General features: G+C 38.6%; 1 protein-coding gene across 1 annotated transcript in view; it reads right to left on the bottom strand.

The window, feature by feature from the left end:
* Positions 1-7,102, bottom strand: part of ALS2 (amyotrophic lateral sclerosis 2 (juvenile)) — a 34,439-nt gene extending 27,337 nt beyond the window's left edge. The window contains exons 1-3 of the mRNA XM_010182703.1: positions 7,011-7,102; positions 4,401-4,555; positions 2,074-2,993 (exon numbers count right to left, since the gene is read on the bottom strand). Of these exons, the coding sequence (XP_010181005.1) occupies positions 2,074-2,993; positions 4,401-4,555; positions 7,011-7,030 (1,095 nt within the window). The 5' untranslated portion in view covers positions 7,031-7,102. The remainder of the gene's footprint in view (positions 1-2,073; positions 2,994-4,400; positions 4,556-7,010) is intronic.
* Positions 7,103-12,450: the final 5,348 nt, after the last annotated feature.

The raw sequence follows: 12,450 nt of genomic DNA, 5'->3' as shown, positions 1-12,450 counted from the left end.
CCCATTTTCCCACTTGATATATTATTTCCTACCATGTAAATATTATAGCTCATTTTTATCCTGCCAGAAGGAAAACAATCTTTGACTTCTCTTTTTTTGTGAGAAATCAGGCTGAAGGATTGGATCTATTTACTTGTACTTCATTCCTATTCATAAAAGGCACTCCTAGCAATACAGAAAAGCAAGCTTGATTTGTGTAGGAAAGGAAAGAGAAACAAAGGATTTTACTAATGCTGAAACATTACATTAAAGTCCTCATCTCTGCTCTTCACACTTACACTCAATTGTGTTAGGATTCAGTGAATCAATTCCAGGCTTGTTTATTCCTGGAACTGTGTGAGGGAAACAGTACTCTGGAAATATTCCAAGAACAAGAAGTTGAGAAAGGGAGCACGAAGCTACGTGTTTCAGTCATTTCCTAACAGCAGGAGTTCTTGCATGAGGCTGAGAGGCCCACAGCTGCTGGAATGCGTTTGTATTAGCAAAAAGCAAAAGGAAGGACAATTGTGTTCGCACAAAGTTTATTTCTCTGAAACAAGTTTCCCTCAGAATAGGAAAACACAACTTGCTAAATCACCACGTCACTGGACAGTTTCTTTTGGTTTTACTACTACTTTCTTTTTCCTCCCATCAGAGGTGATTAAAAAAATCAACTATTTAGTAGACACTGAAAACCATTGTGAAGAATTTCTTACTGTAACTATTAAAAAAATTAATAAATTGGTATCTACACAACCTGACTTGAACTGACAAAAGAAATTTTCAGAATCCTGTTATAAATGTTGCATATTGGGTCAGAGTGGCAGTTTTTCTTACAGACGTTACCTTTGCCATAAACCATCCAGCAGGACAGTACCAGATTGCACTGCAAGAGTCTGGATTAGTTTTCTGTCTAACAGCTTTTGGGTTGGATCTTCTTCCCTGCCTCACTTCAAGTAAGATTTTTTTTTTAAGTAGTGGAAAATGTAGTATTTGACAGAGAGCTGGGAACAGCTCTTGAACGTTCATATCAAGCATTTTCTGATGCTTATTAAGAAATTATTATTTTACTATTCTGCTATAGCATCAACACAGTGTTGTTGAACCATTTTCCACATCACACAAAACAGAGTAGTAATAATGTATTTTCAATCTGTTTATAAATTTATGCAACCCCTTATGACTAGCATGGGAAGCCTTTTGGTCAGCACTTTAACGCTACCTTTACAGTCTTACCTTGCAATCTAGAATTTTTAACAGATTGAGAAATTAGACAGATTTGTGAGAGATTTGGTCCACATACAGAGAATAAAGTTTTACCTTAAAGGTAAATTAGACAAGTACCAGCTTAGTGCCCCAAACAAATAGGAAATTCACGCATCATAAAACTGCTAGAGAATGGGCAACTGGCTTATGTGGTTCTGGCACAGTGGACCACAAAGAAGAGAGACTATAGCACTGTCACAGAATCACAGAATAGCTAGAGTTGGAAAGGACCTTAAAGATCATCCAGTTCCAACCACCCTGCCATGGGTAGGGACACCTCCCACTTGCTCAAAGCCCTGTCCAACCCGGCCTTGAACACTTCCAGGGAGGAGGCATTCACAACGTGCCTGGGAACCTGTGCCAGTGTCTCACCACCCTCACAGTAAAGAGTTTCTTCCTAATATCTAGTCTAAGTCTACCCTCTTCCACTTTAAAACCATTCTCCCTCGTCCTATTGCTACCTGCCCTCATAAAAAGTCCCTCCCCAGCGTTCCTGTAGGATCCTTCAGGAACTGGAAGGCCGCAATAAGGTCAATCCAGAGCCTTCTATTCTCCAGGCCAAACAGCCTTAAAGGCTTACAATTGAACAAAGATGAAGGACAAAAACTCTTTCACTTTTTTCGTTCTCAAAAACTTTCTTTTTCAAAAACTCTTTCTCTTTTTTTTCCTCTTTCACAGGAACAATCACAGACAAGAAACACGTTGAAACTACAAGAACAACACAGCTACCTTAAACTAATAGAATTTTTCATTTGTGAAAAAAGAGTAACATTGTCACATATACAAGAGAAGTTGTAGCAACTTAAGAGCTAGTGACTAGGTACCAACCTGCTCAGGTTCTGTGCAGATGTTTTTCTTCAGACTCTCATTTATTGATTGATCTGATAAACTGATTAAGTACTCTTTCACTTCTTTTTTGTCTGAAAACAGACTATTTCCAGGACTAGAAATTCCACTTTCTTCCTGTCTATTGTTGCTGGAAAGCACACTTGCTCCATCAGATTCTAAAGCAACAAGTGTATGTTCTTCCACAAGAGGTTTCTGACAGTCTTCACTTTGGCTACCTGTTACACTTTTTCCTTCTAGGGTCTCCAGTGAGGGACAGAAGACATGGTTTTCTGGTTGGTTATCAGACAGTGCTACACCCAGTGGGCAACAGTGACTATCTGAAATGATTACATGATCTTCCTTGTCCGTCATGGTAATGAGGAGTTGACTGCAATGGTTGCACCTCTCTGGGATAGGCTTCATTTCCTGCACAGGGAGACATTGTACCAGAGCAAGACTGTGGTAGGCTCCACAAGCAATCTGGAGCACAACGCGTCCTGCCAGGTGCTCTACCTTCTGTGGCTTTGTCACTGGGAAAGTTGTTGTTATGAGACCAAGCTGGCAGCCACTCCCCCAGGCCCATATCTCTCTGCTTAGTGATAGTGCAAGGGTGTGCTCCTCTCCACATGCCAGCTGCAAAATCCTTACTGATAAGAGAGGGCTGGTTTCAGAATCAGAAATACTGATGGGTTGTGGCTCTGGCACACACGGCTGATTAGCAACTGCACACTGGCCAGCAGAATTGTTCCCCCACATGAACACCACACCACTTTCTGTCACGGCTCCATTATGGAAGCTGCCAGCTGCAACTGTGATAACATGATGTCCAAGCAAAGTATTTTCCAAGACAGGAGTATTAGCACACAACTCTTCCGGTCCTGTTCTCCAGGGCAGTTTTCCAAAACTGTATACTTCTCCACCTGGAATAAAAAAAATAAATAAAAAAACTCCAACAAAACCAAAAACAAGGCAAAATCCAAACCTAGCATGAGTCTAATGAAGTCAAACCAATACAAAAATTTGAAGAGAGATTCAGATAAACAGTTATCAATTTTTAGCTTACTCCAGGCTCAGTGAAACTATGGGTATTGATATATGAAGACTGCAGGTTGCTCTCTGCTATTGCTGCTGTTAAGTTCTATAGCTCATGTTAAAATTACCTTGTGTGTGCATGCACTAAGTAATGCTTTTCTGCTAAAAATTCTACTATACTCAATTTGAATGTATTTATTGGTCCTTTCTATTTTAAGAACATGCAACATATTAAGGACATACAACCATGGTTGAAGAGAACAAGAGAGCACAGAGCTCATCTTTCCATAGTAGCACACTAAACTGTACTGTTTGCCACCCTATAGTAAAACTGGATTGCCCTATCAGGTGGAAAGTGTGTGTGGTAGGGGGGTGCAGGGCGTAGAAAATGTATCTTGCCACTGGCTTGACGATGTACTGCAGCCTCTCCAGAATTTCATTATCTTTATCTTAAAAGATTGCAGCAATGCCAATTCAAGTTACTTTGCCAATTCTAAAGAAAAGCAGAAAGCTATTTTTAAGATGAACAGTTGCTTTCCCAGTGACAGAAAAATGGTAAATCATATCCACAAACGACATCCTTCATGAGGCAAGGACACACATGCAAAAGGTCTTTTTAATTATGAAAGAAACATGTTCAAAAAACCAAACCCAAACAAACAACAAAAAGAGCCATGACTGGAGCTCTATAATAACTCCAACAGAGAAGAGATGCTTCTAGCAGGCTCACCAATAGCCTGGAACATTTTCTTCAAAAAGGTCAGAGAAAAATCAAAGCAGCAACTTCCAGTTTAGTCCTTACAACTGTATGCCCATTGATCAGTACCAGTAAGGATCAAGCTATGCAAACACTTCAACGGACTGGCTTTTAGAAATATTTCAAATCACAGTGCCAAACCGCTCACAAACCAAGACTCACTCTAATGCATCTATTAGCATTAACAGGAATGAAAGCTCTTACACATCAAGAGAGCCTCTTGCTGTACTGTCTATTTTGAATGAAAGACATCACAAGAAATGTCTTTTGGAGTTAACACAGTTCCGATTACATAACCATCTTTAAACAGGAAATCCAAAGACATTGTAAAAGAAAAAAAAGTATGAAAGAAAATGCTATGTATATAATTTGTATTCCTACAACTTTTTAAATAACTGATAACTAAATACTGGCAAAGTTAAAAATCTAACTGTTTAAAAGCTGTGTATGAGACACAGAATGAAAAAAAAATCTAAAAGAGGACTTGACAGTAAAGTTTGTTATTGCCTCAAATCTTTATAATTAAGATGTTGATTACCTTCTGTTAGAAGTAATCCATGATGTATTCCAAGGGCTGCCTGTAATACAGTCTTTCCACTAAGGCCTGGAAGCCTTTCTGGAGTTACAGAGCAGGAACCAGCCTTCCACACATAGACCAGGCCTCTCTCTTTGGCTCCTTCTGCCTCTTCTGAGCTACAAAAAGATTGGAGGAAATACAGAATCAGTTTAAAGTTTCCTGTGGTTCAGTAAGGCATAGTTTGCTTTTCACATATGTAGGAAGGGCTTTCTTGTTCAGGCATAAGAGTTTCAATTTCAATAAGTAAACATACTTCATTTACAATTTGGTAATCTTAAATTAAATGTGATTTAAATGAAAAACAAGTATCCTCCATTTGAAATAATTTGCTTTCTTTTTCATTTGTACTGTACTGCCTCAAAATCAGCTGATCTTGTCACTAGTAAACTTAGATACATTTATTCACAACTGTTACAGCCTTTATATTACATATGGTATTTGTTGCTCGCAGAAAGGACGTCAAAGTAATACAAAATTCTGCCATTGCACACTGAGGGAGATTGTTGCATCAGTTCTACCCATATGTAAGCAACTATGTTTCCATCTGAACAGCGAGATTTATAATGTTAACTCTTCCTGTGTTAGAAAGCAAAAGGAACAGTTCTGGTTTATTAGGTTTTATACATGTTTTATATTATTCGTCTTTTGGAAATCAAAATGCAGGACAAATGGTCTTACAACTATGTTTTTAGTAGTCGCAGAAAACATGAAATATGCTGAAAATACACTAAAACATCTCAAATAACAATTGCTTTAAAAGTAATTAAGCAGAGTATGTATTATGTGCAGATTTTCCCGTGAGTCAATTGCTCCCATTTCTAGTGCCTTCAAAAGATTGCACCTATAAGAGCTCATCCTTTATATACTTTCCTTTCTACCTTTACATAGAAAAACGAGGGCTTTTTTTTCCTCTTTTAATTCTTAATGTTTCTCAGATTCAAATGAGCCAGTCATTCAAATCAATTGAACCAAGGTGGGGGAGGAAAACAAAAACAAAGAAAGAAACCCATCCTGAAACAGTGGAAGTATCTGGGCTTGCAAGAGTGACCGGAACTATCCAAAGCTTGTTTAACACTTTTCAGCACACTCTGGTCTGAATGCTCAGTCAGCAACTTCTCCCATTCAGCAGAAAGACATTCCTCAGAACTTTTGACAAGCAGCATATAGTTTTCACAATTTGCACAATTACTTGATTTAAACAAACACAAAATGTCATTTTAGATACCGATATATACTGACAGCATTTTAAGTTAAATTAAGAGTTTTCTTTAGATTACTTTAAAAATTTATATAGAAGAGATTGTAATCAACCCTGTAGGATAAAGTAGGTGCAGCTCCTTATTTGCTAACAGTAAAGTGATCTGCTCCCCACATAAATAAATTCTTGCGACTTTGCATGAGCTTGTGAAGTTAATATATAAGGTAGTGAGAAGAGTCTTGATGAAGTGGCAATCTTTGTCCAGAAGAAAGGGCACAAAATCCCAAGTGTATTCCAATACTGAAGCAAACTCAGGAAAAGCTAGCCTGATAGGACACACTGTGGACAACTTATACAAGTAGCACATTCAAAAGCCATGAGGCTCTATTCATGCAGATTACTGATTATTTTTAAACCGAAAATTTTGCTAGTTGTGGTGCATAAGATGAACAATACATTTGCACAAACTGCCTCTGAAACATTTAAGATGAGAACAACTAAGATGGAATTATGTGTCTCTTAGCTCCTGTACCCATCCCCAATCTCTTTTTTTTTCCACACAACAGAAAAAGAAAAAAAAAATCAACAAAAAGGTGACAGTCAAAAACTTTACACAAGTAAATACACAAGTATTTTAATCCAAACAACATACATAGTATTAAAATGCTGAGTCTATATTGCATTTTAAATACATAGCACTTGTGTTTAGAAGTAAATTAAAAAGAAACAAATTGAGTCATATATAGGCCACAAAAAGAGTCCATAAAAGTCCAACATCATAATTAGGACATTTAGCTAAAATCTAAATACAGATTTTACTCAGTTGGCCAAATCACACCAAAGAACACAACACGGTAATATAGAGAGTTTTCATCAACTGCACATTAGATTCAGTCCAAAGTCTGATATCTGGGCTTTTATCCATTTAATAGCTCTTCAGAGAACAGTGTAAGACAAATTTGGACAGTCACATACCAGGACTTGTTACAAGACACTACTTTTCTATCCCAAAAACATCTGACCTCTGTCAGATATCTTAGTGAAAGAAACAAGAAGCAAAATAATAGGCTACTGCAGGACTATTGGTCCAGAATCAAACTTCACAGGTGCAGGTAACAGACATGAGAATGTTACTCTCAAGTGCCCAGTCTATGGCTGTCCCTCCACAGGTTTCAGCGATCAACTTAAAAAAAGAAGTTGCTGTTGTCATGAGCATTCCAGACATAACTGAAACTAAAGTTAAGTTGCTTCTCTTCTTCCCTTCAGTGTAAGTTACATAAAGAGCATGCTGACATCACTTAATTTTACAGGATGATCATGAGCTGGCATATTTCAGGGAGCCTCTGTGGCTTCACCTAGCTCCTCATTCTCACCTTCTTTCCTGTGAGTCCATCTGTCAGTGGCAGCACTCCATCACCACCAAATCAGTCCTCGTTCAAAAGGAACAATGCAGTTTTCACAAACTGTAAAACATAAAAAGTTACTTAATTGCAAATAATGCTAAGTCTAAAAAAAACCAAGCCAAAACAAAAAAACAATAAACAAGAAGCAAAGCTTTAGAGCCTATGTTAAATAAATAAGCACTTCAATACTAGGAAGGTTGAAGTATTTAGTTCACTCACGCTGAGCTGGCAGACAAAAGCCGAACAGCCAGACTTGTCCTACCTACTCATCTCACAATAGGTCTGTTGTAAGGACAGACTGAACAAAACCTCGTCCAAAGGCAGAAATTAACATCAACTTCTCTCTGTAATTCCCAGTGTACCACTCAGGAGACATCAAAGCAGGATAATTGATTTTCAGTCTATAATAAGATAGAATTCTATGTTCAAGCTACATTTATAAGTTAAACAGACCTGTACAAGCAGAAAAGGGTTTAGACTGAATTCATAATTGTATTCCTGAACCAAAGCACGTATTACCATTAAAAGGCACAGTTCTATTAAAGCCCATGCAGATATGCAGAGAGCCAATTAAGAGTTAAAAACATTTCTTCATGCAAACTGGTGGTAGAGTTATCTATGAATATATGATAAGACCACCGAAGCCAAGAAGAAAAAAAGTAGCTCGTCTATTTATGCTTTTAACCTTTCAGATTTTGAATTTTGCAAGTTCACTCTTGCACCTTTCCATGGTCATGAAGATACCGTCACATACTTTTTTTGTAAAAAAACAAAGCTACAGTTAATCTTTGTTCCTTATAATCTGGTTAGTTTTTTAATATGGAAAGAACCATAATTTTTCTTGATCTACTACATTACTAGATGAAGTATTAAAAATTTTAGTTACATTAATGTATGCATGTAATCATATTTATTCAAATAATCTTTAGACCCTTTTGCTTTATTACAGTTGCTGACTGATACCCACTGTAGTAAAATCTGAAAATAAATTATTTCATATAATAGTTTTTTAAGACAATATATCTCCAACAAAAGATCCAGAATGAGTAGTCTGAAGCTCTTACCTATAGAAAATAGAAATAAAATATGGCCAGCCTTGATTAGAAGAGACAATATATGCAAACCTATAAATTGCACACAGAAGTTGCAATTCACATTTGGAAATAGTAATCATCAAATTGATAAATAATTGAAATAACCAACAGAAATCCCAACACTTTCACTAGACTGCTCTGAATAATGAAGTACCAAGCAGACCTTTATAGAGAGAAACAGCAACACATCACACCAAACATTTTCAGGTTTCCAAATACAGGACACTAAAAATAGTGATTTGGGCTTCAGGGTTGGCAAAGGACATAGCACAGAAAGATAAAGAGCCACAGAAAAAAAAAGTAAATCAAATTAATGTGATAGAATAGTATTGTGGTAAGTCATCTGCACCTTGCTCTAAAAACAACCCCAACCAACCAACAAAACAGAGCACACTTTCTAGGAACAGATACACACTAAGTCGCGCTTGTCACTAGAAAGATACTGCTTTCAAGGCACTTCTGCCTCTCCTTCCTCAACTAAAAATGGAAAAAAGAAAAACCACCCACAACTGTAAAACAACTTCTAAAATATTAACAGAGGAAGCCTCACAAATACAAGACAACTGTCACGCAACACTTCAGTAACACAGGTGCTGATGAAATGTCAAAGGAAAATGGAAACATATTTTTGGAACTTCTAACGCTGTGATGTGTTCCTGCTCAGGCTAAGTACATTTGGGATTTTTTTAGCCTGCTCAAAACCACCTAACCCCACAACACATTTTCTTGAAAATGCTGGCACTTCTCTCTGAAGAACTATAGCTTCACAAACAAATATCCAATGGATCAATGAATCAAAGAGATGGGAGCTTTGATAGAGTGATCCAAGTATCAACAATTGTATCATTTACATCATATATACTGATTCAAGATTGGAAAGCTAGGTGTACAGTTCTTGACTTCTATAATTCAGGAAGTTTTTCATTTTTGTTTTAAGGGCTCCAAGAATTTTTTCATTTTCATGAGCTTTAACTGCACAAAAAATTACTGTAATTCTCATGAAAACCTTTGATTATAACAAAACAAAGTTAAAGCCAGCATCTGATTGCCTGTTTTGCATGATCTCCCTTCAAGGCCCATTTGGAAAAGAATTTGTGTAACTATTAAGAAACCTGCAACACTGGTAGACTAGAAATTAAGAGAGTGATACGATGGTGGTGATCCATTTGATTTTCTTTACAAAAATCGCACTTAAGGTTGCATTGCTAAGCATTTATGCATATTAGGGAAAATGAAAGTAAAACTGTTTTCTTTCTATAAACAAGACATTGTTAAGACATTTGAAAATAATTTTCAAGTTCAGTGTAAGTTTTCATTCACTCCTAGGACAGCACAGTATTATTCCAATTTCACAGCTAATACAAAATAAAAGTCATTTGGTCATGGCTACAAACTAAGTATTTATAAATAAAAAGTTTCTTCTTCCCAAGAGGAATACAGAATTTTCCTTGCTGATTTTCACATTTATACAGTATTATGTTGTAGCATTACATATACATGATTTTTTTTCCACTAAGATTACTGTATTGCATTTGTGCGATGGGGTTTTGTAGCACGAGGGGAAAAACTACAGTTCACTCCTGTGAGAAGCTGCTAGAAGCTTCCCCAGCTCCAAGTCAGAGCCACCTCTGGCCAAGGCCAAGCCAATCAGCGATGGTGATAGCCCCTCTGTGATAATGTATTAAAGAGTGGGATGCGAGAGAAACAACTTCACAGACACCAAGGTCAGTGAAGAAAGGAGGAGGAAGAGATGTGCTGGAGAAGAGACCATGGTAAGGCAGGCTGTTCCCCAGCAGCCCACAGAGGTTAACAGTGGAGGAGAGATCCACCTGCAGCCCATGGAGGACCCCACACCAGAGCAGGTGGATGCGCCTGAAGAAGGCTCTAACTCCATGGAAAGCCTGCATTGGAGCAGTCGATTCCTGAAGGATAGCATCCTGCAGAAAGGACCCATGCTGGAGCAGTTCATGAAGACCTGCAGCCTGTGGGAAGGACTCACATCAAAGGAGACAGTCTTCCAGGAACTTCTATGGGCAGGCCACCATGCTGCAGCAAGGAAGAGCACAAGGAGTCCTCCTCAGGGAGGAAGCAGCAGAAACAACTTGTGATGAACTGACTACAATGCCCATTCCCCATCCCCCTGTGGTGCTGAGGAGGAGGAGGTAGAGAAACTAGGAGCAAAGTTGAGCCCAGAAAGAAGGGAGGGGTAGAGAGAAGGTGTTTCTAAGTTCTGGGGTTGTTTTTCATTATCCTACTGATTTGATAGGTAACAAATTAAATTTTTTTTTGTTCCCCAAGTTGAGTCTGTTTTTCCCATGACCATAATTGGTGAGTGATCCCTTCCTGTCCTTGTTCTGACCCACGAGCCTTTTGTTATATTTTCTCCTTCCCATCCCACTGCAGAGAGAAGTGAACAGCCGCATGGTGCTTAGTTGCCAGCTGGGCCTAAACCACAACTACCTGAATTGTTACTAGGTTTAATGTTCATAGAAGTGAACAGACAGGCACAATACATCATTCCCATGGTATAGAAGATTGGTATGATACCAGCACCTGCACCGCTCTGCCCGCACATTTACCTTCTACATTTTAACTTCAATGCTGCAAAAGCAAAAAAGCAAAGAGTGCCAAATTATGAAATGGGTTTGTGTTACAGACAGATGGTCACCAGCATGACACTGATGTCACACTTCCTACTTACAGAGTAGAATGCTAATTCAAATTCTCCAGAAATCAAACACTATGACACCGTAACAACTGCCATGGCAGTGAAAGACCTGGAGTAAACATTACTCTTAATACTATGGGACTGCGTCCTTCACTGGACATTGACCACTCAGTACTATGCATCAGAGGTATAGAAGTAATCTTACTTTCAATGCTGAACAGGAACTAGTACACCCCTGACTTTCAGAAACTGTAGAACTCCCATCAGCCTCATGTGCTTATTTACCTGTTACAGTTAATAAATACCACAAATACTTCTACAACTTTCAGACATTTTTATTTACGTATTTACAAAAACATTTTTAATAAATTTGTTGCACCATATTTAGCAATAACTTACACTACCAAAAATGCAAGTTTGTTATACCAACCTACGTACTCAAGGTCTGACAGAGGTTAACTCCAAAGCTTCCTAATTCAAAACAAAGTTGTCAACATTAGTCTTGCCTACATACACATCATCATTTATTATTGCTAACTGTGGTTCACACATAATCCATTACAAGTTCAAGAAGCCCTTGTGTTTTGGTCTGCACTGCCTAGGTACCACCACTGTGTCATTATGATCTGCTCAGAGCAAAACAAAAGAACTTGCTATTAAAAGACAGCAGCAATCCCTTCAGATGAGGGTTCAAAGCTTTTAATACCAGTTCCAGTGAATGAGTGATGGTAGAAAACAAGCTATAACAGTAAAGAAGCCCGGGGAAAAAAAGTAAACAAACACAACCAAGAAGTGGCCTAGTATCAGAACAGAGAAAGAAACAGAGCTGAAAACCATCTGCTATAGCACCTAATAATTTAAAATTTACCAAACTAATAAGAGACTCATAAACTTCTGAATATCCCTCCATCCCCTCTCTCTGTTGAAATGACACCTTCTTAACTTGGCATACGTTCAGGTGCTTCCCCTTCTGAAAACTGTTAACTGCACAGAAACAGACAGATGATAAGTACAGCTACTTTTTATAAGTCACTACACTACAACAGCAGTGGCAAAGTCTTGACAGCAGAGATCAAGTACCTATCATCTACAACTGCTCTAGTTGCTCCACAGCATCTCGGCAAAATATTTTGTGCTGGAAGAGGAGGTCTGTGAGAGTGACAGCATGCTACGTCATCTGTAAATGATACTGCAGCCACGCTGGGACCATTACTCAATAGACTCGAAAGTTTAAACGGCGTTTAATCCTGAGCAGTCAAGTCATGCAAAGAGAAAGGGTTTTGAAGTGAAAGTGGAAGCAGATAAAGGGCATACTCTATTCAAAGTTTAGGTGGTCTCTTCCCATCAAAAGGGAGGCTCCTTTAGGAACCTACAGAAATAAATCACAACATGTCTGCCCCACCAACCTCTCAGAGACTGAGAAGAGTTGGACAGCCAGCATCTTGTCCCTCTGAGGTGTTTTTCTGCCTCTCCCCCAGTTTCTCAAGCCCAGCCTCTGGGTGAGAAGGGGCCTGTTCCCCGACCACCAGCGCTGCACAACAGCGAGCCACCTCCTCTCCTACAGCTCAGGTGCGGGAAGCGCAGGGAGCATGGCAGTCCGGCTCAGGGCGCCTCGGCCAGCCAGGTTCCCGCCACACTGCTACGCTCC

This window comes from Mesitornis unicolor, unplaced genomic scaffold, assembly GCF_000695765.1.
Source record: "Mesitornis unicolor isolate BGI_N332 unplaced genomic scaffold, ASM69576v1 scaffold5314, whole genome shotgun sequence".
NCBI lineage: Eukaryota > Metazoa > Chordata > Aves > Mesitornithiformes > Mesitornithidae > Mesitornis > Mesitornis unicolor.
This window is presented reverse-complemented; position numbering and strand designations above follow the sequence as displayed.